Source organism: Eschrichtius robustus, chromosome 3, assembly GCF_028021215.1.
Source record: "Eschrichtius robustus isolate mEscRob2 chromosome 3, mEscRob2.pri, whole genome shotgun sequence".
In the NCBI taxonomy this organism is placed as follows: Eukaryota; Metazoa; Chordata; class Mammalia; order Artiodactyla; family Eschrichtiidae; genus Eschrichtius; species Eschrichtius robustus.
The window spans coordinates 67,528,960-67,554,036 of NC_090826.1; the positions used below are offsets into that span (position 1 = coordinate 67,528,960).

The 25,077-nt window shown below is 34.2% G+C and overlaps 1 protein-coding gene and 1 pseudogene across 1 annotated transcript in view; one reads left to right on the forward strand and one right to left on the reverse strand.

The window, feature by feature from the left end:
* Positions 1-25,077, reverse strand: part of PIGK (phosphatidylinositol glycan anchor biosynthesis class K) — a 144,739-nt gene that overhangs the window by 97,170 nt on the left and 22,492 nt on the right. Inside the window, exons 4-8 of the mRNA XM_068540122.1 lie at positions 9,857-9,992; positions 8,092-8,203; positions 6,095-6,191; positions 3,737-3,854; positions 3,405-3,515 (exon numbers count right to left, since the gene is read on the reverse strand). Of these exons, the coding sequence (XP_068396223.1) occupies positions 3,405-3,515; positions 3,737-3,854; positions 6,095-6,191; positions 8,092-8,203; positions 9,857-9,992 (574 nt within the window). The remainder of the gene's footprint in view (positions 1-3,404; positions 3,516-3,736; positions 3,855-6,094; positions 6,192-8,091; positions 8,204-9,856; positions 9,993-25,077) is intronic.
* LOC137761708 (protein tyrosine phosphatase type IVA 1 pseudogene) lies at positions 24,278-24,776 on the forward strand (annotated as a pseudogene).

Here is a 25,077-nt window from a genome sequence, read left to right on the forward strand (position 1 = left end):
ATTGATTTGCAGGTGTTAAACCAACCTTGCATCCCTGGAATGAATCCCACTTGATCATGCTGCATGATCCTTTTAATGTATTGTTGAATTCAGTTTGCTAATATTTTGTTGAGGATTTTTGCATCTATATTCATCAGGGATATTGGCCAGTAATTTTCTTTTTTTGTAGCATCAATTCTTTTGTTTTGGCGTCAGGGTAATGCTAGTCTCATAAAATGACTTTGGAAGTGTTCTTTCTTTCTTCTCAAACTGAATAAGTGGTGTGTATTATCCAAAGTGTGTATTATTTTATTTGGAATAATTTGACAAGGATGGGTATTAACTTCTTTAAATGTTTGGCAGAATCACCTATGAAGCCACCTAGACCTGGACTTTTGTTTGTTGGCATTTTTTTTTTTTTTGGATTACTGATTTAATTTCATTACTAGTAATTGGTCTATTCAGATTTTCTAATTCCTCATGATTTAGTCTTGGAAGACTGAATGTTTCTAGGAATTTATCCAATTCTAGATTGTCTAATTTGTTGGCATATAACTGTTCATAATAGTCTCTTATGATCTTTTGTATTTCTGTGATATTGACTGTAATTTCTCCTCCTTCATTTCTGATTTTATTTATTTGGGCTCTTTTTTCCTTGATGAGTCTGTCTGGCTAAAGATTTGCCAATTTTGTTTATCTTTCAAAGAACCAGCTCTTAGTTTCATTGATTGTTCTATTGTCTCTTTAGCTGTTATTTCATTTATTTCTGCTCTGATCTTTATTATTTCCTTCCTTCTACTAACTTCGGGCTTTGTTTGTTCTTCTTTTTCTAGTTCCTTTAAATGAGTTAGATGGTTAAGAGTTTTCTTGTTTCTTGAGGTAGGTCAGATTAATATGAACTTCCCTCTTAGAAACTGCTTTCGCTAGCAGCATCCCAAAGATTTCGGAATGTTGTGTTTCCATTTGCATTTGTCTCAAGGTATTTTTTGATTTCTTTGATAACCCACTGATTGTTTAACAGCATGTTGTTTAGTCTCTACATGTTTTGTTTTTTTTCCAGTTTTCTTTTTATAATTGATTTCTGGTTTCATACTGTTGTGATCAGAAAAGATGCTCAAACTTATTAAGACTTCTTAAATTTACTGAGACTTGGTCCATAGCCTAACATGTGATCTATCCTGCAGAATGTTCCATGTGCACTTGAATGTGTATTTTGCTGTTTTTGTTTTGGATGGAATGTTCTGTATGTATCTATTTAGTCAATCTGATATAAGGTGTCTTTTAAGGTCAATGTTTCCTTGTTGATTTTCTGTCTGGATGATCTATCCATTGATATTAAGTGGGGTATTAAGTCCTCTACTATTATTGTATTGCTGTCTATTTCTCCCTTTATTTCTGTTACTATTTGATTTATATATTTAAGTGGTCCCATGTTGGGTGCACAAATGTTTACAAATGTTATATCCTCTTGTTGGACTGACCCCTTTATATTATGCAATGCCCTTCTTCATCTTTTGTTACAGTATTTGTTTGGAAGTCTATTACTACCCCAGTTTCCTTTTCATTTTCATTTTCATGGTATATCTTTTTCCATCTGTTCACTTTCAGACTGTGAGTGTCTTAAGGTTGGAAGTGAGTGTCTTGTAAGGAGCATTGAGAAGGGTCTTGTTTTTTTTAATCCATTCAGCCACCCTATGTCTTTTGATTGGAGAATTTAGTCCATTTACATTTATAGTAATTATTGATAGGTATTTACTTACTGCCATTTTGTTAATTGTTTTCTCACTGTTTCTGTAGGTCATCTCTGTTCCTTTATTCTTCTCTTTCTTTCTTCCCTTGTTGTTTGACTGTTTTCTTTATAGTTATTTTAAATTCCTTTTTCATTTACTTTTGTGTATTTACTATAAGTTTTTTGTTTGTGGTTACCATAGGTCACACATAACATCCTACATATATAACGGTCTCCTTTGACAGTAACTTAATTTTAAACACATTCCAAAGCTTTATATTTTACTTCCCCAACACATTTTTGATGACATATTTTACATCTTTTCATTTTATATATCACTTAACTAAGTATTGTATTTTTAATTAATTTTATGACTTTTGTCTTTTACCCTTTGTACTGACTTTATAAATGATTAATCCACTACCTTTTTATTTACCTTTTTCAGTGAGATTTTTAATTTATTATGTTATCTTATTATTGATTAGTAGCTTTCTTTCTAGCTTAGAGAAGTCCCTTTAACATTTCTTGTAAAATGGTGATGAACTCTTTTAGTTTTGCTTATCTGGAAAACTCCTAATCGCTCCTTCAATTCTGAATGATAACCTTGCAGGTTACAGAATTCTTAGTTGGCAGTTATTCCCTTTCAAAACTTCAAAATGTAGTAAGTAGTTTGATGTTATCAAATCTGATAGCTTAAAGCAGTGGTTTTCAGAATTTTAGAGTTGAACCTCTTTAATAAATAGAAATCTACCTGAAAGGTTTCTATATAATAAAAGAGATCAATACAAAGCTGCTTGGTTTATGAAATACTAGAGTCCAGAACCTTATCTACTCAGCCTCCCATTCATTCCAAAGCTCCATGAAAGCAGGGACAGTATCTGGCTCTATCTCTAGAGTACAGCCAGTGCCTGTCACTTAGCAAAAACTCAAGAAACATTTGTGAATGAATTAAGATATAAATTAATGAAAAAAGAATGAAAGTCATTAATTCACAGTAACTATCCAGTCTAGAACTGCTATTTCAAGCTTTTTATTATGCTTACTTTTGATAGCAACTTCAAAGTAGATTTATTTTAAAAGAGACAATCAGTGCAGAAAATTCAGGAAAAAAAGTAGACCTAAATTCAACAGGCCACATCAAAACATGGTACTAGAAGTTGTAGGGTGCACAAAAATATGTAAGAGGAGGTCTCTCTCCTTCAAGAACTTCCCATTAAGTGAGAAAAACATTTAAACTCAATTAGTAAGTCCAAAAAAAGACAGACTGCGACAAATGGCACAAAAAAAAAAAAAAGAAATAAAGCTCTGAGTAGCTTTACTTATTTTACATAAATTCCAACAAGAAGGCTATGGGAAGATCTCCTGGAGGAGGTAGGATCTGATTTGACTCCCAAAGAATAGGTAGGATTTCAATATGTGAATCTAAAAAAGGACATTTCTGGTAGGGAAAAAAAACATGAGCAAATGAATGAGAATAGAAAAATACCTCAAGGAATAGCAAGTTAACTAGGCTAAGGTTTTAGACCTCTTGTAGTAAAGAAAGAGATACTACTGTAACGGGAGATTCAAAACACTTTAAAAGGCCACCATTCAGCATATGGAAGAGTACCCTAGAAGTCAAGGAATAACAGACTTCACTTATCACATTAAGGTTAGCATAGCTATTGTGCTATAATCAAATCAAGCAAATACTTACAAGATCATTCATATTAGTTTGGCTAGCTGGATTAATTTCCTCCAAAAATTCTAAGACATAAAATGTGTATCTATCCATAAGATGGACTCCAATTGCAGGATCAGGTTGATGCTATAAAAAAGCAAAGGAAAAAAAAGTGTATGTCTAATAGATAGGATCATTACATTACAACAAAATATTTTAAATGTAATCAAAATTTCCTTCTAAGATATACAGAAGTCTAAGAATAAGAAATAACAGATATATTTATAAAGCATATAAGTGATTCTAGAAATAGCTACACATTCCAAAGACAATCCCATTTACAAATGGGAAAGAAAAAATGTACTTACCGAGAGTGAATCTTCTCCCACTTGGCTACTAGCTAAAGCCATTATGTTAGGAGAATAAAATCTCTCATACATGGATGCTCCTTGACAAGTATCAATAATAAACAATAGCTCATTGTAGCTGAAAGAAAAGTGATAATATCTTTGACATGAATCATGCTGTTAAACATACATTAACATTTTACAATACTTCCCTAAGATGTTTAAGTCATATCTTAGTCATTTCATTAGCTAAAAATTTGAGATTTTTTGATAGAATTCCCAATACAAATTTAATATCAGAAATATTAAAGGTATAACCTGTCCAAGGAAACCACCTCAATAGAGTGCAGTAGTTGTGCCATAAAGTGGCTGCCCCAACTTCTTCCCCCTCCCTTATCTATGCCACAAGATGCAGAATCCAAACAAAGGTTCAATTCAAAAAACATTTATCTGGCACCCACACAGTCCTAGAAACTGAGCTAGATTCAGAAAAAATATATATATGACTTAGTCACCATACTCAAAGATCTTAAAATCTAACTGGAAGACAGACATATAAACATATAACTAAATCAGAATGTGATGAGTGTTACAAATTTTACTGAAGGCCTACAATGTGCCTGACACTAAGCTGGGGATACAGTAGTCCTTGCCCTCACAGAGCTTAGAGTCTAACAAAGTCAAAGTGCTCCAAGAGCAAGAGAAAGAAACAGAGGAAACTGTAAGGAAAGGCAGGTCAGGGAAAGGTGATGTCTGACAAGGGCAGTGAGGGGTGAGTGTTATATTATTTAACAAAGAAAGGAACAGCACATTCCAGCAGAGGAAAAGCCTGTATTAAGGCAACTAAATGTAAAAAAGTATAAATGTTTAGGAAAAAGGAATTGTATCGTGTAGCTTGGATTTAGAGTTAATTTGGTAAAATGGAGAGAAATTCGTTTCAAAAAGGTAAGGCAGGGTCAATCTGTAAAGTATCCTGTACAAAGTTTGGATCTTATCCTATAAGTTTGAAGAAGGCATCAAAGGCTTTTTTAAAGTAAAAGAATAACATAATCAGCTCTATATTTTAGCTGCCTAGTTGGTGAAGGTGAAAACAGGGAGCAAATAACATTTTCTCAGAGGTTTCTCTCAGACATTGGATCTAAGTAAACAGCTAACACTGCACCTAAAAAGAAAGCATGGAATCTTAATATTATCTAAGCAAGGGACAGAAGGCACAATTAATACGACACATTTGTTCTGAGACAAAAATCTGTGGATACCCTTGGGGATCATAAACATCTAAGGTTATGACAGGCAGTACAGTAAAACAATTAAGAGAGTAAGCTCTGGGACAGGACCACTTGGATGTGAACTCTAGTACTGGCACTTATGAGCTGTATAAAGTTTGGCAAGTTATTTAATCTATCTGTGCCTCAATTTACACATTTGTAAAAATGGGAATAACAACAATATCTGCCTCATGGAGTTATTAAAATTAAACAAAACAACACATTATATAACATAGTGCCCAGCACCTAGTATACCTTCAATAAATATAAGCTATGAATAAGATAAAACCAGTACCAAGCAAAAGCTTCCTCTTCAACACTTCTACACATTCTCCTTATGCCTATAATTCAGTATTTAGAATATTTAATTCGTAGCAGAGTCGTATACACATTTCTCTTTTCTACTAGATTTTAAAAACTTTGAAGGCATAATAAGCATCATATTCCCCTCTGTGCCACATGTTTAGAAGGTAAGCAATAAGTATTTATTGAGGGTAATTAATTTAAAAGCAGTTCAATTGCTACTTTAAATTCACTTAAGTTCATATGACAACTTTCAACTAAAAGGGTGCTTACCACGGATTACTAACAATATATCACCCTTAATGTGAGTTGCTACAAATTTTATACTAATCCTAATTTCAGCATATTTTATCCCAAAGAAGAAATAATGTATTCCTATCACATGGAGGGCCCGAGATTGTGCAAAAAGAATAAGTACAAGATGAAAAATAAATATATGTTACAATCCCCCTAAATAATGGGGAACTTGGTTGGTGGGACTTTTATTTCCTCCAAACAGGATGAGAAATAACAAGAGATATGATCTTAACAGGTGAATTTCTTTCCATGCTCTTTAAGAAACCCAAATTTTTCTTCTAAAAAGAATTCAGTTCATACTTCCGTAAAATATAATAAAACTACTGCTGTAATGTACAATTGCTAAAAAAATAAAAAATAGTTCAGTTCAATAGAAATAACAAACATAAATCTAGAGTAGAAGAAATAACTTATTAAAATAAGTTTAGATCTCATAAGATTTATAAATCTACTAACCATGGAAAAATTAGGTACTAATTTATCTTATGAAAAGTAGTCATTTGTCAATTACCGTCTTTTTTGCCACATTTGTTCAAAAGCATCTGCAAGTTCTATGTTGGTAATTTCTTCAGAATCTTGAAATTTCAAGAAACCATTTCCACCATGTCCTTATAGGAAGAGTCAGAAAGATCAAACAGACACTTTTTTAATGCAAACTGCACACATCCAGATATAAACATTCACTTCATTCATGGCAATATTTTAATATCACTTGTTATTTTATACTCTAAAATAAAAAGTACTGTAAAAACAAATAAATTTAATTTTCTGCTATACCAATTAAAGAGAATAATGATAGACTATGTAAAAAATAGTAGATATAATATATATTTAAGAGATTTTCTATTATTCAGTTTTAGAAAAGCACATTTATACTTTTTTCACTGGCTCCATTATTATATCAGAAATGAGTTCCCATAGATAAAAATTTCTCAAATACCAGGCAAACATTTTTGGTGAGAAAGGAGTTGAAGACACTAGCTAGTCCCATGGTAAGCTAGCACTATTCACAGTATATACTTGAAATGCTATATCAATAGGAAGTGTAGTTCTCACCTAAAACTTGATGTGTTCACAATCATCAACCACTGTCCCATGAGAGTTGACCAGAAGATTATGACATTTAGAATGCATGATAGAGCCAATCTGCCTGGATACAAACGCTAGCTTTACTACTTAATGACTGTGTTATTTTAGGCAAGTAACTTAACCTTTCTATGCCTCAGTTTCCTCAGATATAAAGTAAGAAATGTATCAGTAAGGCCATCATTAGCATGCCTATATAGGTCCTTTGTGCAGATTTTAAAAAGGTACTTCCCGCTGGGTAACAAAGTAGAAAAATCTGTGTATATCAGTGCTCCCACTGAATATAAGCAGTCCTGTAAGCTCAAAAGTGGTTAGTGGTTATGCCTTAGGGTGGGTTAAGGGAAGAGGAATATTTCTCTCTCCCATTAGACACAACTTTATAGCAGGGCACACAGCTGAGTAAGTGTAAGCATATACTAGATCTCAGCTCCCGCTCACCACCCAAGCCAGACACTTATGTGCAGTGCACAACCCACACAACCATATATGACAGCCCTGAAAATCGGCACCTAAATCTTTAGATTGTTGTGAGGATGAAATGAACTAATATACACAATGATTAAGAATACTGTGTGATGTATAGTAAGTCTCAATAAATATTAGCTATTACCATTTTTATTATCATATTATCATAATTATCAACCTTCCCGTTCTCTTACACGGGTTGGCAAACTTTTTCTGTAAAGGGCCAGGTGGTAAATGTTTTAGACTTGTGAGCCATATGGTCTCTGTTGCAACTCCTGGACTCTGCCACTGTAATGTAAAAGCAGCCACAGACAATACATAAAACAAATGGTTACAACTGTGTTCTAATAAAACTTTACTTCCAAAACAGTAGCCCTTCCACGGGCCATGGTTTGCCAGTTCCATCTTAGATACTGGAATTTCTCCCATACCTGGAGCTATCCTGAAATAGGACCAACAGACTCAGAAAAAAATGTTGTAAAACCTTTTGTTTAGTACATCAAATAAAGCCAAGCTACAAGACTGTACTTCATCCTATTTGCCACAAAAGCTTGAAAATTTCTTGTAAATGTCAGATAAACTAAAATGAAAATTTTCCTGACTTCATTAACTCTGCTGGCTTAATTTAGAAAGTTTATAAATTGATTGTATTTTAAAAGCTGTAAATAAATGCAACATGATAAAGAAAAGAAGACCACTAAGTAGGGGTCACTGTCATGCTGTATGACATCTAAGAATCATTCTGCACCTGTTTTATCATCAGTTGATGAGTAATACACTGTTTTCAAATATCATTTCAAGTTGTTATACATTATGAGAAAAGAGAACTTCATAACAAACTATCAAACTACTTGAACCAAAAATAATTTAAGATGTTTAAATTTCTTTCCATGCAAATTCCTTTTTGAAAAGAGTTGCAACATATGCTATCATTAAATATCTAAATTATGAAATTACCTGTCATATAAATAAGAATATTACTCCTATCATCAGAAAGAAGACGTTTTGACCGAGGCGTACTAGATGGAATCCTCCCAGTTAATACCCGTAAAAAATTTTCCACAGTTACCTGAAAAAAAAGTGAAAAATCAGATGAAATAGAATTGAGGGAAACCTGATAATTGTTTTTTACTTTCAAAAACATTCCTTCTTCTTTCTCTATGTATTACTCAGCATAAACTGAAAATAAAACCTAAAGAGAAATATAACTCAATTAAAATATATTTATTTAAATGTATACCTCAAACTAACTTTGTTTCCATTTTTTAAAAAATACTAAAAACTAACAAATAAAAACTACCTTGGGGAAAAATAGGTTAATTATACATTTAAAAGTTCAAATACTATACAAAGTATTGTCGTCACAGGCATTTCTTTGGGAAGATACAAAATATAGAAACATAAATAAATTCAACAACATTATAACTATTGCAATTAATATGTGCAACTACTCAGTCAATTCTAGATTAACAATGAAAGATAGGTCCATAATAAATTATAAAAATAAAATCATAAGGATAGATCCATAAATAATTCCCAAATTATGCATCTTTGATTTTTTAATGCATTTTGTTACTTAAATTTCATTAGGGGTATCTTTAACATGTGAAAAATTCATAACACTGTAAACCAGATTTCCCAACCAGGAATTTCTGGACATCTGGGATCCTTTGAAAGGTATTTAGGGTCTTGGGAGTATAATGCTAATTTGAAGTTATACTATACAGATCTAAATTTAAAAAGCAGAAAATCAATCCAGCTTTCTTGTTCGACTTTTCCCTAGATCATGAGTATGTAAGTGTGTGTGTGTGTAAGCTATTTGGTTTACATTTTTCCCGGAAGACAGCAAAATGCTAAGTGTTTTTCTTTAACAGGACTTCTTGTTGGCTAACAAGAAAGGGAAGTATTTGGTCTACATTTTACAATGACTAAATAAACAAGAAAAAGTCCAACATTCATAAACATTTAACTGTTGAACAAACATTTTTGAGTGCCTTCAGAGGGCTACAGGAACTCTCTAGGTGTAAGATACATAAGATACAGACCATGTCCTCAAGCAGCGTACAGCCTGGGAAAAGATATTCTTTTTAAATTGCTTCAAAACAGGTCTGGGAACATGGGAAATTGTGTCTTACTTTTGGTAGACTTGGTAAAAGGGGAAGGATTATTGAGGAAGACTTCATCAAGGAAGACTTCAAATTTTAAACATACAATCTATTAAATTTAAAATGAAGTTTCAAAGGGAGAAAATATAGTATAATGCCATTTTTTCAAATTTACATTTTTATTTTTAATCATGCATGCTAAAAACACTGGAAGCATATTAAAAGTGATTACCTCTAAGTAGTGTTAGTCACTTTAATATTTTCACAATATACTTACTAAAAATATAAAACTTGAAATTTTAGAGCAAATATGAAAAACAAAGAATACACTTACTATAAAAGAATGTTGATATATTAAACCTTAATAAAATACTCTAATATAGAAGCCAAGATAAAGTTGCTCTATCCTAGATACATATATGAAATATTCATGCTGTGATAGTTTTACTCATATATTGTTTCCTTAATATGAACTCCAGAAACAGAATTATAGCAAGGTTTCAGTGACAATCATATACAAAGTTTAAAGAAAAAGAATAAGATTATTTTATTCTACCACTATTTTAGAGCTTAAAAGTGAAAACATTTCAAAAATGTTGCTCAACTAAACAATTTACCTCATAACTTCTATAATCCACTTCCACATCATCACCATACACATTTAATTCCATATTCTTGTGACTAAACACTGTAGCTGGTTTAGGATTTCTAGGGTTGCATGCCATATCATCTGCAAGCATCAGAACAATGTGACTAGGAAAAAAATATTTCAGTAAATATAGTGTACTATTTAAATAAAACCAGAAAGGTAAAAACAAATATATTCTATTTATATAATATGGTAATTATCTTCATTCTTTCTTTCTTTATTAAAAATAACTCAAAATAATTATTGAGGACATATTTAAAAGAGCTTTAATTATTTTTTTCATATCTTTATGTAGTATAAGTTTTAAAGTAGAGAAATTAGAACAATCTGTCATGAACTTATCCGCAGAACTTGAAAGTAACCAGCTTAAATTTTTTTCCCAACAGAGTATATATACTTTATGCCATATAGCAAAAGCAAGCTAAGATGAAGGAGCTACACTGTCCTCCCAAGACATTTTTTTTTAATTTTAGTAACATTTGAAACTCTCAAGACTTACTGAGTTAAACTATGATATTCCAAAGAATCTACTTTTCAGAATCTCATATGCTTAAGTAAGAAAACATGCAATCCACCAGCAAGTGCAATCACTGTACCACAGGAACACATCTCCAATGCAGTCATTCTTCACTGGCTCCACTCCATCTCCCTGACACCAGCAACCATCATCTCTAGATGATGCTGGACTAGGTGCTGGATTAGCTCCCACCTGGCTTCCCACTTCCACTCTCACCCTCCCATGGTTCATTCCCCTTAGAGCCACCAGAGTGACCTTCCTTAAACAAGTCAAATCACTAAACTTTCTCACTTAAAACCGTTCAAGAACTCCCCATTGTAATTAGAGGAAAACAGAAACTCCTTACATGGTCTAAAAGGCTCAATGTGGTCTCTGTCTGTCTCTCTAACTTCAGACCCTAGCACCCATGTTCACTATGCTATTTCCATACTGTTCCAGGAATATGCCAAGCCTTTCCCAATTCAGGGGCTACTGACCAAATTTAGACTTCTCTCCTCCCAAATCTTCATATCATTCAAATCTCAGCTAAGGTACTCTATTCTCACTTCAAGTTTGTTTTTCTATAGGTCATTTACGAATCTGAAATCCCCATCTTCTCCCACCCCCCCCCCATTAGAATATGAGCATTTCTCTGAGGGCAGGGACTTTTATCTGTCCTGTTCACCACTGTATCACTCAGGCTTAGTAATAGAGCCTGGCATATAGTAGGTATTCAATAAACATTCATTGAGTGAATGAAACATTTTCATTTTTGCTTTTATTTTCTTTGAGAGAAAATTACAAAGTCTCTCTTAAATGCTTCTCATCTTGATCTTTCCATTAAAACTGGTGAACATGAATCAGGCAATTCTTTATTCTACCATATACTTGAGCTTCCCAAACATAAGGGAAAAATTAATGTGGCATATGTAATTAGTTTGGCAAGAGATAGCAAGAAGAAAATGTTCTGCTGCATATCGTCCAAATACATTAAAGTTCAGAACTGAAACACTGTGATTTTTCTTGAAAATTGGCTAGGTTTCTATTTTGAAAGGGTTCCAACCCTGCCACATTCAAAGATCAGATCTTCAGCTGTTACTGATTCATACCCACAGAATGGTGAAAGTTATTCCTCTTAAAATGGAAAATATATCTTCTCATTTTAATAACTTAAAATGATTTATATTAAGTTATTATCAATCATATCTTTTCTGTTATAAGCCACCATTAAACAAGAATGAACTGACCTATAAATCTCAATATAAAAATAAAAATATTCCTTTAGGTCATGTTTTTGGTTGGTTAATTTCGTTCCTTGAAATGAAATGATTACTTAATATCTATACAATGTCAATTTCATAAAGAAGTAGTCACTTCAGCTTAAAATTATAAATTCAATCAATACTTTCCTATGGATAATTTTGAGTTTCAATATAAGTACTATAACCTTTGGTTAACATAATCAATATATCATAAAAAATATTCATTATATCTGTAGATAATAAATAAAAAACAAGACAGAAAACAGACTGAATTTTCAAAGGTTTAGAAATTCAACCACATATTCTAATGCACTGTTTCTGAAAGTTAAGAAATGTTCAGAACTCTTTTCTGGAGAAAAAAAAACTCTCACCTGGCCCAAGCATAAAATTATTTGTAAAATGATACTTAAATATATACATGAAAATAAACTCCTTAGGCTTATATTTCTTACAAAACTAAAAATAAATACAAAATTATAAATAGATTCTAATAAAGCTACTAAACTAATAATATTCTAAGAACATTAATTCCATTTGAAGGATGATGTTATTTTGCTGAAATTAAATGACTGCTCTTGTATTTAACAGGAGAAAGAGGTTAACTTCAGGCCTGGTTCTACACTTCATTTTTTTCTATATTTTGACATCCATACTACAATATAATTTGATGATATAGAATACATCTGTTCACAAAAGTATGTTGCACAAAATGCCATTCATAATTTCCATGCTCTCTTTACTGTTCAGGATAATCAGATCTTATATTTAACTAAGACTTTTGCCAACAAACACTCTTTGAACACCAGTTATCATGAGATCTAACTTGTTATCTCCTTAAAGTGCCTTTTTCACCTGAATATCAGGTTAGCATCACAGCAGTTATTTAAGTCTTCACTGAGTGGGTATCAAAACAATCACTGCTAGAATCAAGACAAAAAAAAAATCTACATTGAAGACACACTACTACATTCCTATAAATAACGATCGCAAGTTGCTTTGTTACCTTATTAAAATTAAGACAAAAATCCCTCAAATATATCCAATTGATAGAAGAATATGATATTCTTACAGTTTGGCAATCCTATAGTACCATGTGTGATGACTCAACTCTCACACTTTATTCAAGGCCCAGCAAAACCTACATCGCACAACAAAGCATATGGTATGGCCTTCTCTCAGCACAAAACCAAAAGGTGACCACTAAAATTGTATAAAGTTCAAACTGGGTTTGAAACAAATACAGTGGTTATTTATATAAGTAGTTTCCACATTGTTTAAATCATACACTCACTCCTGTTAGTTAAAAAAAATGTGAGGACACACATGTATATATATATCTACTAATTTGAAAGTCATATGTATTTGCTATTTCAAATATATATAATAAATATTAGTGAAGCACAACTTCATTCTTTTATAGGTTAAAAAAAAGAAACATAAAGAAACTGCTAATATTTTCTTCCCTTACCACTATTTGGTGTCTGATCTAATAGAATACCTTAAATAGATCATGCTTAAATAGATTTTAAAGATCATCAAAATGAAAAAGAAATTTTAAAACCTCTCAAAAAAGAAGGCATGAAACCCAATTCTAGAAACATATGTGAGTGGAAAATGGTCTGAAATAAATACTTTCCCATTCTTATGTTTGTCTAACATTGAAGGAACAGGTAAGCCCTGTATCAGGGCTGCTCGGCCATTCTTTACCCTCCTCCCTGAAATTCTTCCTTGGCCCAGTCAGGAACCAGTAACCAATGGGTAAAAAAAAAAAAAAAAATTTTAAATAGATAAATAATCTTTCACTGCTCTAGACCATTAGAGTATGACATTTCAAAAAGCATAACTTTTCATTTATAACAGGCTGGTATTACCATAATAAAAATTTTTCACTAAATGAAATTTAAATAAATTACTGTATTGGTGAAAACATTTTTAAACCATTCACTTAAAATTGCTGTACATTCTTTAACCACGCTACCTATCAGATAATACTACCTTAGAGCATCTTTAGCAACCTACACCAAGCTTATCTTCAATAATATCATCATCCCAATCTAGAATAGTAGTTGAAATTAAAGCAACTGGGGATTTGAGGATCACAGAGATCTTTGATGCTCTCTTAAATCTCTGAGTTTCTGCTCATAAGTGTTACTTTTTTTTCCTGACATAAATTATTCAGAATGCTCTGTGGGTTACCTCTTCTGCAGCAATCTAATGACTACTGGACCAAGCAAATTCAACAAATTTTGTTATATAATTGTTAGCTTGATGGCAGAGTAATTTACTTTTGGCTTTTCTTCTTCCTTTTCTTCCATGTCTTGAGGAATTGCCAAGTTAACAAATCTCGCCACCAATGCTCTACAAAACTAATCATAATAAATATGCTAGCCACAGGTGTTGGACCATCAAGACTTTCTGAATTACTTTCAATTTGCCAAATTTTAAATATTTGGCATTATAAGACTATATGATACCAGGTATTCTGCCCTTGTATTATTAGAAATAAAACTCAAAAAACTGCACTGCAGAGACAGGAACTCAACAGCAACAGACATGTTACATAAGGGTTGAGCTAGGTAGCTCATATATGTAAGTCACATGGGGTTTAGTATAATACAATAATAAATAACATTTATTGAGCACTTGGTATATCTCTAGCACTGCACTAATAAAATAAGCACATTACAGGCATTATCTCATACATTATTTCCAAGATACATACTATTATCATACCTGTTTTACAGGTTATGAAACTGAGGCACAAAGAAGTTAAGTAACATGTCCCAGGTCACACAGCTAGTAAGTAGTGGAGTTTGAAGTCAAGCCCAATTGGTGTGACATGAACCTTTGCTTTTAATAATTCTGCATTACCCTGAAACTATGTGAACTGGCATTTGAAAGAATTTAATGGTGTGTTTTGTTTTATATTGATAATTTAATCAACTCAGATAATTAAGTTAAATGCATGCACTCATTATTGCTGTTCAATATTTATGGCAAATAACTAACATAAAATAGGCCCTTGAAATTCTAAATGGAACCACCCAGAGACCATAGCAAACTCTTAAACTGAAGAACAGCGCTAGGGTATGTAATTTCTCCTTTAAACGTAGTAAGGTTTAACTGAAAAATTTAAATGTCCACTTAAATGCAAAAATCAGAGAACAGAACATCAAAGAGATACAGAGGCTAATGTTCTAGACATTCTCCAATCAATTCTCTAAAGCCCCTGACTCTCTTCTTACAGAAAGGCATTGGATTACATCCTGCTACTGGCCCTTCTCTCACCAAGGTCTTTTCAGCCACCAAGCCTGCCATTTTCACTCTCAGTCATCTGCACCTGAACCTATAGCCTACACCTAAGTCTTGACTGCTTTAATCTCTGCTTCCAAACACTACCCAATATTAAGCACTCTTCCTATAATGGAGCAGGAGGTGAGCAGCAGAGATGCCCCATCCACTCCTTCCCTTTTCTTGTCAGAGCTAAAATTAGTATTGTGTAGACAAGTTTTCCATCTCTTTCTTCCTGTTTTCCATTGCTCACCTTCCCACTAACTATTTAGTTTACTGACTTAGTCAAGCACACCAGCTTCAAGGCTTGAAATTCAAATCTGTGCATTATATTAGCAAAACTACAAGTTATTATATTTCTCTAACATTTTGGATGGCTCACAGAAATGGTCAAAATAACAAATGTTGCTGTGGGGAATGTGCCTCCACTAACTCAACAGTCAAGTCGCAGAATTGCCTGGGTCCGTCTCTCTGTTCAACCAGCCATTATGTCCTCTCCATGACCTCCTCCAGCTGGATTTTAGCTTGGACAAACCACTCTCCCTGTCTCACTGTTGGTCCACCACTGGAAAGAATGATTACCATGTGGCTGACAGGGTATTGGTGTTTCGGCCTGGGATCAGGCCTGAGCTTCTGAGGTGGGAGAGCAGAATTCAGGACACTGGACCACCAGAGACCTCTCAGCCCCACATAATATCAATCGGTGAGAGCTCTCCCAGACATCCCTGTCTCAAAGCTAAGACCCAGCTCCACCCAATGCCAGCAAGCTCCAGTGCTGGACACCCCGTGCCAAACAACTAGCAAGACAGGAACACAACCCCACCCATCAGCAGACAGGCTGCCTTAAATTATAATAAGGTCACAGACACTCCAAAACACACAACTGGACACGGCCCTGCCCATCAGTAAGACAAGATCCAGCCCCACCCACAGGAACACAGGCACCAGTCCCCTCCACCAGGAAGCCTACACAAACCACTGAACCAACCTCAGCCACTGGGTGCAGACACGAAAACAACAGGAACTACGAACATGCAGCCTGCGAAAAACAGACCCCCAAACAATAAGTTAAGCAAAATGAGAAGACAGAGAAACACACAGCAGATGAAGGAGCAAGGTAAAAACCCACCAGACCAAACAAATGAAGAGGAAATAGGCAGTCTACCTGAAAAAGAATTCAGAGTAATGATAGTAAAGATGATCCAAAATGTTGGAAATAGAATGCAGAAAATACAAGAAACGTTTAAAAGGACCTAGAAGAACTAAAGAGCCGACAAACAATGATGAACAACACAATAAATGAAATTAAAACTTCTCTAGAAGGAATCAGTAGCAGAATAACTGAGGCAGAAGAACAGATAAGTGACCTAGAAGATAAAATAGTGGAAATAACTACCGCAGAGCAGAATAAAGAAAAAAGAATGAAAAGAATTGAGGACAGTCTCTGGGACAACATTAAACACAGCAACACTCGAATTATGGGGGTCCCAGAAGAAGAAGAGAAAAAGAAAGGGTCTGAGGAAATATTTGAAGAGATTATAGTCGAAAACTTCCCTAACATGGAAAAGGAAATAGTCAATCAAGTCCAGGAAGCACAGAGAGTCCCATACAGGATAAATCCAAGAAAAAACACTCCAAGACACATATTAATCAAACTATCAAAAATTAAATACAAAGAAAAAATATCAAAGGCAGCAAGGGAAAAGCAACAAATAACATACAAGGGAATCCCCATAAGGTTAACAGCTGATTTCTCAGCAGAAACTCTGCAAACCAGAAGGGAGTGGCAGGACATATTTAAAGTGATGAAAGGGAAAAACCTACAACCAAGATTACTCTACCCAGCAAGGATCTCATTCAGATTTGACGGAGAAATTAAAACCTTTACAGACAAGCAAAAGTTAAGAGAATTCAGCACCACCAAACCAACTTTATAATAAATGCTAAAGGAACTTCTCTGGGCAGGAAACACAAGAGAAGGAAAAGACCTACAAAAACAAACCCAAAACGATTAAGATAATGGTAATAGGAACATACATATCGATAGTTACCTTAAATATAAATGGATTAAATGTTCCACCCAAAAGACACAGACTGGCTGAATGGATACAAAAACAAGACCCATATATATGCTGTCTACAAAAGACCCACTTTAGACCTAGGGACACATACAGAGTGAAAGTGAGGGGATGGAAAAAGATACTCCATGCAAGTGGAAATCAAATGAAAGCTGGAGTAGCAATTCTCATATCAGACAAAATAGACTTTAAAATAAAGACTATTACAAGAGACAAAGAAGGACACTACATAATGATCAAGGATCAATCCAAGAGGAAGATATAACAATTGTAAATATTTATGCAACCAACAGAGGAGCACCTCAATACATAAGGCAAATGCCAATAACCATAAAAGCAGAAATTGACAGTAACACAGTAATAATACGGGACTTTAATACCCCACTTTCACCAATGGACAGATCATCCAAAATGAAAATAAATAAGGAAACACAAGCTTTAAATGACACATTAAACAAGATGGAAGACTACAGGCCAATATCACTGATGAACATAGATGCAGTATCCTCAACAAAAGACTAGCAAACAGAATCCAACAGCACATTAAAAGGATCATACACCATGATCAAGTGGGGTTTATCCCAGGAATGCAAGGAATCTTCAATATACGCAAATCAATCAATGGGATACACCACATTACCAAATTAAGGAATAAAAACCATATAATCATCTCAATAGATGCAGAAAAAGCTTTTGACAAAATTCAACACCCATTTATTATAAAAACTCTCCAGAAAGTAGGCATAGAGGGAACCTACCTCAACATAATAAAGGCTATATATGACAAACCCACAGCGAACATCGTTCTCAATGGTGAAAAACCAAAACCATTTCCTCTAAGATCAGGAACAAGACAAGGTTACCCACTCTCACCACTATTATTCAACACGGTTTTGGAAGTTTTAGGCACAGCAATCAGGGAAGAAAAAGAAATAAAAGGAATCAAATTGGAAAACAAGTAAGCTGTCACTGTTTGCAGATGACATGATACTATACATAGAGAAGCTTAAAGATGCTACCAGAAAACTACTAGAGCTAATCAATGAATCTGCTAAAGTAGCAGGATACAAAATTAATGCACAGAAATCTCTTGCATTCCAGTACACTAACAATGAAAAATCTGAAAGAGAAATTAAGGAAAACTCCCATTTACCACTGCAACAAAAAGAATAAAATACTTAGGAATAAACCTACCTAAGGAGACAAAAGACCTGTATGCAGAAAACTATAAGACACTGATGAAAGAAATTAAAGATGATACAAACAGATGGAGAGATATACCATGTTCTTGGATTGGAAGAATCAACATTATGAAAATGACTATACTACCCAAAGCAATCTACAGATTCAATGCAATCCCTATCAAACTACCAATGGCATTTTTCACAGAACTAGAACAAAAAGTTTCACAATTTGTATGGAAACACAAAAGATCCCAAATAGCCAAAGCAATCTTGAGAAGGAAAAATGGAGCTGGAGGAATCAGGCTCCTTGACTTCAGACTATACTACAAGCTACAGTAATCAAGACAATATGGTACTGGCACAAAAACAGAAATATAGATCAATGGAACAGGAGAGAAAGCCCAGAGATAAACCCACGCACATATGGTCACCGTATTTTTGATAAAGGAGGCAAGAATATACAATGGAGAAAAGACAGCCTCTTCAATAAGTGGTGCTGGGAAAACTGGACAGCTACATGTAAAAGAATGAAATTAGAACACTCCCTAATGCCATACACAAAAATAAACTCAAAATGGATTAAAGACCTAAATGTAAGGCCAGACACTCTAAAACTCTTAGAGCAAAACATAGGCACAACACTCTATGACATACATCACAGAAAGATCCTTTTTGACCCACCTCCTAGAGAAATGGAAATAAAAACAAAAATAAACAAATGGGACCTAATGAAACTTAAAAACTTTTGCACAGCAAAGGAAACCATAAACAAGACCAAAAGACAACCCTCAGAATGGGAGAAAATATTTGCAAATGAAGCAACTGACAAAGGATTAATCTCCAAAATTTACAAGCAGCTCGTGCAGCTCAATATCAAATAAAACAAACAACCCAATCCAAAAATGGGCAGAAGACCTAAATAGACATTTCTCCAAAGGAGATATACAGATTGCCAACAAACACATGAAAGAATGCTCAACATCACTAACCATTAGTGAAATGCAAATCAAAACTACAATCAGGTATCACCTCACACCAGTCAGAATGGCCACCATCAAAAAATCTAGAAACAATAAATGCTGGAGAGGGTGTGGAGAAAAGGGAACCCTCTTGCACTGTTGGTGGGAATGTAAATTGATACAGCCACTATGGAGAACAGTATGGAGGTTCCTTAAAAAACTCAAAATAGAACTACCATATGACCCAGCAATCCCACCACTGGGCATATACCCTAAGAAAACCATAATTCAAAAAGAGTCATTACCACAATGTTCATTGCAGCTCTTTTTACAATAGCCAGGACATGGAGGCAACCTAAGTGTCCATCAACAGATGAATGGATAAAGAAGATGTGGCACATATATACAATGGAATGTTACTCAGCCATAAAAAGAAACGAAATTCAGTTATTTGTAGTGAGGTGTGTGGACCTAGAGACTCTCATACAGAGTGAAGTAAGACAGAAAGGGAAAAACAAATATTGTATGCTAACACATATATCTGGAATCTAAAAAAAAAAAATGGTTCTGAAGAACCTAGGGGCAGGACAGGAATAAAGATGCAGACATAGAGAATGGACTTGAGGACTCAAGGAGGGGGAAGGGTAAGCTGTGATGAAGTGAGAGAGTAGCACTGACATATATACACTACCGAATGTAAAACAGATAGCTAGTGGGAAGCAGCTGCATAGCACAGGGAGATCAGCTCAGTGTTTTGTGACCACCTAGAGGGGTGGGATAGGGAGGGTGGGAGGGAGACGCAAGAGGGAGGGGATATGGGGATATATGTATACATATAGCTGATTCACTCTGTTATACAGCAGAAACTAACACAACATTGTAAAGCAATTATACACCAATAAAGATGTTAATTTAAAAAAAGGAAGAAAGAAAATAAGCTCTAGATAGGGGAAAATAACTGGCAAAATATTTTAAAAGGCATATATGTAGGAAACTGGGGGTAGATGGTGTTCCAAATTTTAAAAGAGAAAACTAAAAGGCTTTTTTTACAAATTTATAAAATTGGTGTATTTGAAAAGGTGTACTAATATTACTATTGCTAATAACAATAACAATGAGTTAGTAATAAGGAAAAGCTAAAAAACTGCTTGTACTCAGAAGTTTCCATTTTGGTTTCCTAGTGAATGGTTAAATTCAGTGTAAAATGTGCGTAATAATAAGATTGGCATGACCCAAAGGTGCATTTATTGGGGTCCACTAAATTTGTTTTTAAATTCTAGCTGTAATAGCATTAGATGCTAATGGTTTCCTAGAAAAATAGGTCATCAATATTAGATAAAACTTTCTTACCTTACCTTTCCCTCTAGAAATTATTTTTCTGTTTTTATCAGAGGAATGTGTGGTAAATAAATAAAGCATAATATTAAGCTTTGTGCAATAAGTGACATACTAATGAAACAGAAATAACCTGAGTAGAGTGTTATGAAGTAGTTTGTAAAAGTTAAAGTACTGGATCAAATCCAGTTAATTTGAAGAACAATTAAAGGTACTGAGTTCTGTATTTAGTTGTTCAGAAAAAATAACATTTTAAATTCACTGGCAACATTCAGTTAATAAAGTTAATAAAAGAAAAAAAAAGAATGTTGCATCCACTGATCTAGTATAACCTACTTTTGTCAAAAGACATAGGATACAATTTTTAAAATCTTGATATATTGTATACAATCCATCACAATGTAAATCAATATACGCAATCTTTCACGTATTCTCATGTTTAACAAAAATTTTACTTTTGTTATTTTTCCAGTAATGATCTGTACTGACTTAATCAGTCTCCCCAACTCATCTACTTTTATGACAAGTATCTTGGAATCTTGCTTAACATCAGTAGAAGATTTTAGCAGTCTATATATAACCTCACTAGGATGCTATAAACAGTTTCCTAGGACTAGACCACAATGCCTGAACTGCACATTTTGCATGAAAAATATATGTAAACATCATTAATAAGCCTTTTCTGGTACATTTCTAATCTCGAATAGCAAGTAAATGAAAAGGTCCTCTTATTTTCTCTGGGCAATAAGAAAGATATTCTTAAGAATTAAGTTTAGATATTCTTTTCTTTAAGAAGACTTGGATGGCTGTGCTTCTGAGGTATCACTTATACCAGTTTTTAAAAATCTATTTGGCAAAGAATAAAATACAGAGACACAACACGGATAGTGAAGAGTATTTTACTACCACTTCTGTTCTTCAATTCGATCAAAAAGTCAACTAAGACAAAAATTAAAGAGTAGAACACTCCCTGACACCATGCACAAAAATAAACTCAAAATGGATTAAAGACCTAAGTGTAAGGGCAGACACTATCAAACTCTTAGAGGAAAACATAGGCAGAACACTCTATGACATACATCACAGCAAGATTCTTTTTGACCCAGCTCCCAGAGAAATGGAAATAAGAACACAAATAAACAAATGGGACCTAATGAAACTTAAAAGCTTTTGCACAGCAAAGGAAACCATAAACAAGACCAAAAGACAACCATCAGAATGGGAGAAAATATTTGCAAATGAAGCAACTGACAAAGGATTAATCTCCAAGATTTACAAGCAGCTCATGCAGCTCAATAACAAAAAAACAAACAACCCAATCCAAAAATGGGCAGAAGACCTAAATAGACATTTCTCCAAAGAAGATATACAGATGGCCTACAGACACATGAAAGAATGCTCAACATCATTAATCATTAGAGAAATGCAAATCAAAACTACAATGAGATATCATCTCACACCGGTCAGAATGGCCATCATCAAAAAATCTAGAAACAATAAATGCTGGAGAGGGTGTGGAGGAAAGGGAACACTCTTGCACTGTTGGTGGGAATGTAAATTGATACAGCCACTATGGAGAACAGTATGGAGGTTCCTGAAAAAACTACAAATAGAACTACCATACGACCCAGCAATCCCAATACTGGGCATATACCCTGAGAAAACCATAGGTCAAAAAGAGTCATGTACCAAAATGTTCATTGCAGCTCTATTTACAATAGCCAGGACATGGAAGCAACCTAAATGTCCATCGACAGATGAATGGATAAAGAAGATGTGGCACATATATACAATGGAATATTACTCAGCCATAAAAAGAAATGAAATGGAGGTATTTGTAGTGAGGTGGATGGAGTTAGAGTCTGTCATACAGAGTGAAGTAAGTCAGAAAGAGAAAAACAAATACAGTATGCTAACACATATATACGGAATCTAAGGGAAAAAAAAAAAAAAAGGCCATGAAGAACCTAGTGGCAAGACAGGAATAAAGACACAGACCTACTAGAGAATGGACTTGAGGATATGGGGAGGGGGTGGGGTGAGATGTGACAGGGTAAGAGAGTGTCATGGACATATATACACTACCAAATGTAAAATAGATAACTAGTGGGAAGCAGCCGCATAGCACAGGGAGATCAGCTCAGTGCTTTGTGACCACCTAGAGGGGTGGGATGGGGAGGGTGGGAGGGAGGGAGATGCAAGAGGGAAGAGAAATGGGAACATACTGTATATGTATAACTGATTCACTTTGTTATAAAGCAGAAGCTAACACACCATTGTAAGGCAATTATACTTCAATAAAGATGTTTAAAAAAAAAAAAAATTAAAGAGGAAAAATATTAATGGAGACTATGACAGACAAAATAAAAGGATAATTAACTGGAAGATAATAATAAATCTCAATTAAATATAATTCAACAATTTTTAAAGCATTATAATGGTGTTAAATTGACATGAATTTGATTTAACCATTCCATATTAAATTGTACACCTACTATTTTACCCAAATTATCAAATTTGGATTTCATATTTCAATAAGATTATAAAAAAATAAGATTAGAAGTTATGGAAAAATGGAAACAAGGTAAGACGACAAGATGATGGAAGCAAATATTTGTTGAGTTTACTGTGTGACAGGCATTGTGCTGCAGTCTTTTCAGATACTTAATTTTCACTAAATCACAACAATCCCGTGAAGACTATTATTGTCTCCATTCTAAAGATAAGGAAATTCAGTGAGGGCAGATCACTTGCCCAAAGCTGCATGACTAGTTAGCAGAAGAGATGAGATTTGATTTCAAAGCCCACACACTTTCCATCCACTACTACATTCTTTGGCAGAATGGAATACATTGCCTTTCACTCCACTTTCACTCCCAAATAAATAGTGAGCAGAGCTAAAAGAAAATCTGTAATAATTTCTATACTCGCATCAACAAATATTAAGGGGACATCACTTTCCTCATAAGAATCTCATTTCAGTATTTCCATTTTTCATGACTCAATGAAATTTATCCTTTAAACTTCATTACAAATATTTTTAAAACTTTAAATAAGCAAATCATTTAATTTTAGAGCTACAGATTTTAAGTCTGTTTTCACCTTTAAAAAACCTGAAAAATATTCCCGAAGTCTTCTTTTAATTACAATAAAATTAGACGAAGAATGCTTGGGGAATGGAACATTCTGATTTCAACTATTTTTCAAAACCCAATACCTGCCTGCTGCCTCTGTCAACACCTGCACTGTCTCCACCCTGCAACCAATCACCACGGAGCCCCGCCCTTCAGCTGCAGCCGCAGCTGCCTGTGTTGCTGCCACTTTGGTATCCACTGCATGATTAGGCCACAGTTTTCAATGAGTAAAGATAATCCTTTCTGTCATCACACATTTACGGAGTTTCTGAAGGTCAGTGAAGATTACTGCCAAGCACATTATGACCTTTATGAGGACATGAGAGCTGTAGAAATTCACTACCACCTCCACCAAGAAGCCGCATAAGAGCAGTTACCTGGACACAGAAGTGTTGAACTGAAATCCACAGAGCATTTTCCAGTTCTGACCTAGACAGGGTGAGCCTCAAAGCACTTCCTCTCTGTTGCTCAGTATTACAGGATTGAAGACTTTCTTCTTCTTAGGAGGTTCATCTCATTCCCCATTATTCCCAACTTCATACTCAAAGCACTGAGAATTTCAAGTGGAATAAGCTGAAGTTTCTTTACATCATTTCTGTATTCAATTTGTTTAATTCTTTCACAGCCCTAATAAGTATTTTCTGACTAAAATGTCTTGCATGAACTGCCCAACTCCCATTGAAGGCACATACAAAAACATGATTTTTATTATTATACACAATCCAACCAAAGAGACCTTGAACAAAGTTATTGAGAAACTTAAGAAATATGGAATACCACAATAGTAAGAGTATGTAAAGCAATGTACGACACTGCTCTTATGGAAAAAGAAGGCATCCATGTTCTTGACTGGTCTTTTCATGAAGGTGCACCACCATCCAACCTTACTGTTGATGGCTAGTTATGTCTTGTGAAATCAAGTTTTATGAAGAACCTGGTTACTATACTGCTGTTCACCATGTTGCAAGCCTTGGAACAGCTCCACTGCTTGTTGCCCTAGCATTAATAGAAGGCGGAATGAAACAGGAAGATGCAGTACAGATCAGAAAACAAAAGCAGCATGGAGATTTTAACATCAAGCAACTTTTGTACTTAGAGAAGTATCATTCTCAAATACGTTTGTGCTGCAAAGACTTCAACGGTCAATAAAACTGAGGTGTCTGATGCTGTCGTCTTGGAAGTAGAACTTCAAACAGGACCTAATTTGTTGCACATATTAGCCAAGAAGTTGGCTCAGTGAACAAGTCTAATGAAGCTTTTACAGGGGTATTGAAAAGCAATTTTACCAGTTTACCTGCTTGACAGAACTTCTATGTTTAGGTTACGATCAACATATTTGGACACTTAGCAAAAGATTCTTGCTGTTCAGCATTTCAAATTTGTTTATCATTTGTTCCAATTCCTGAACTCATGCAGTACTGAGTTATGTCTTAAAATCTATTCCCATGCT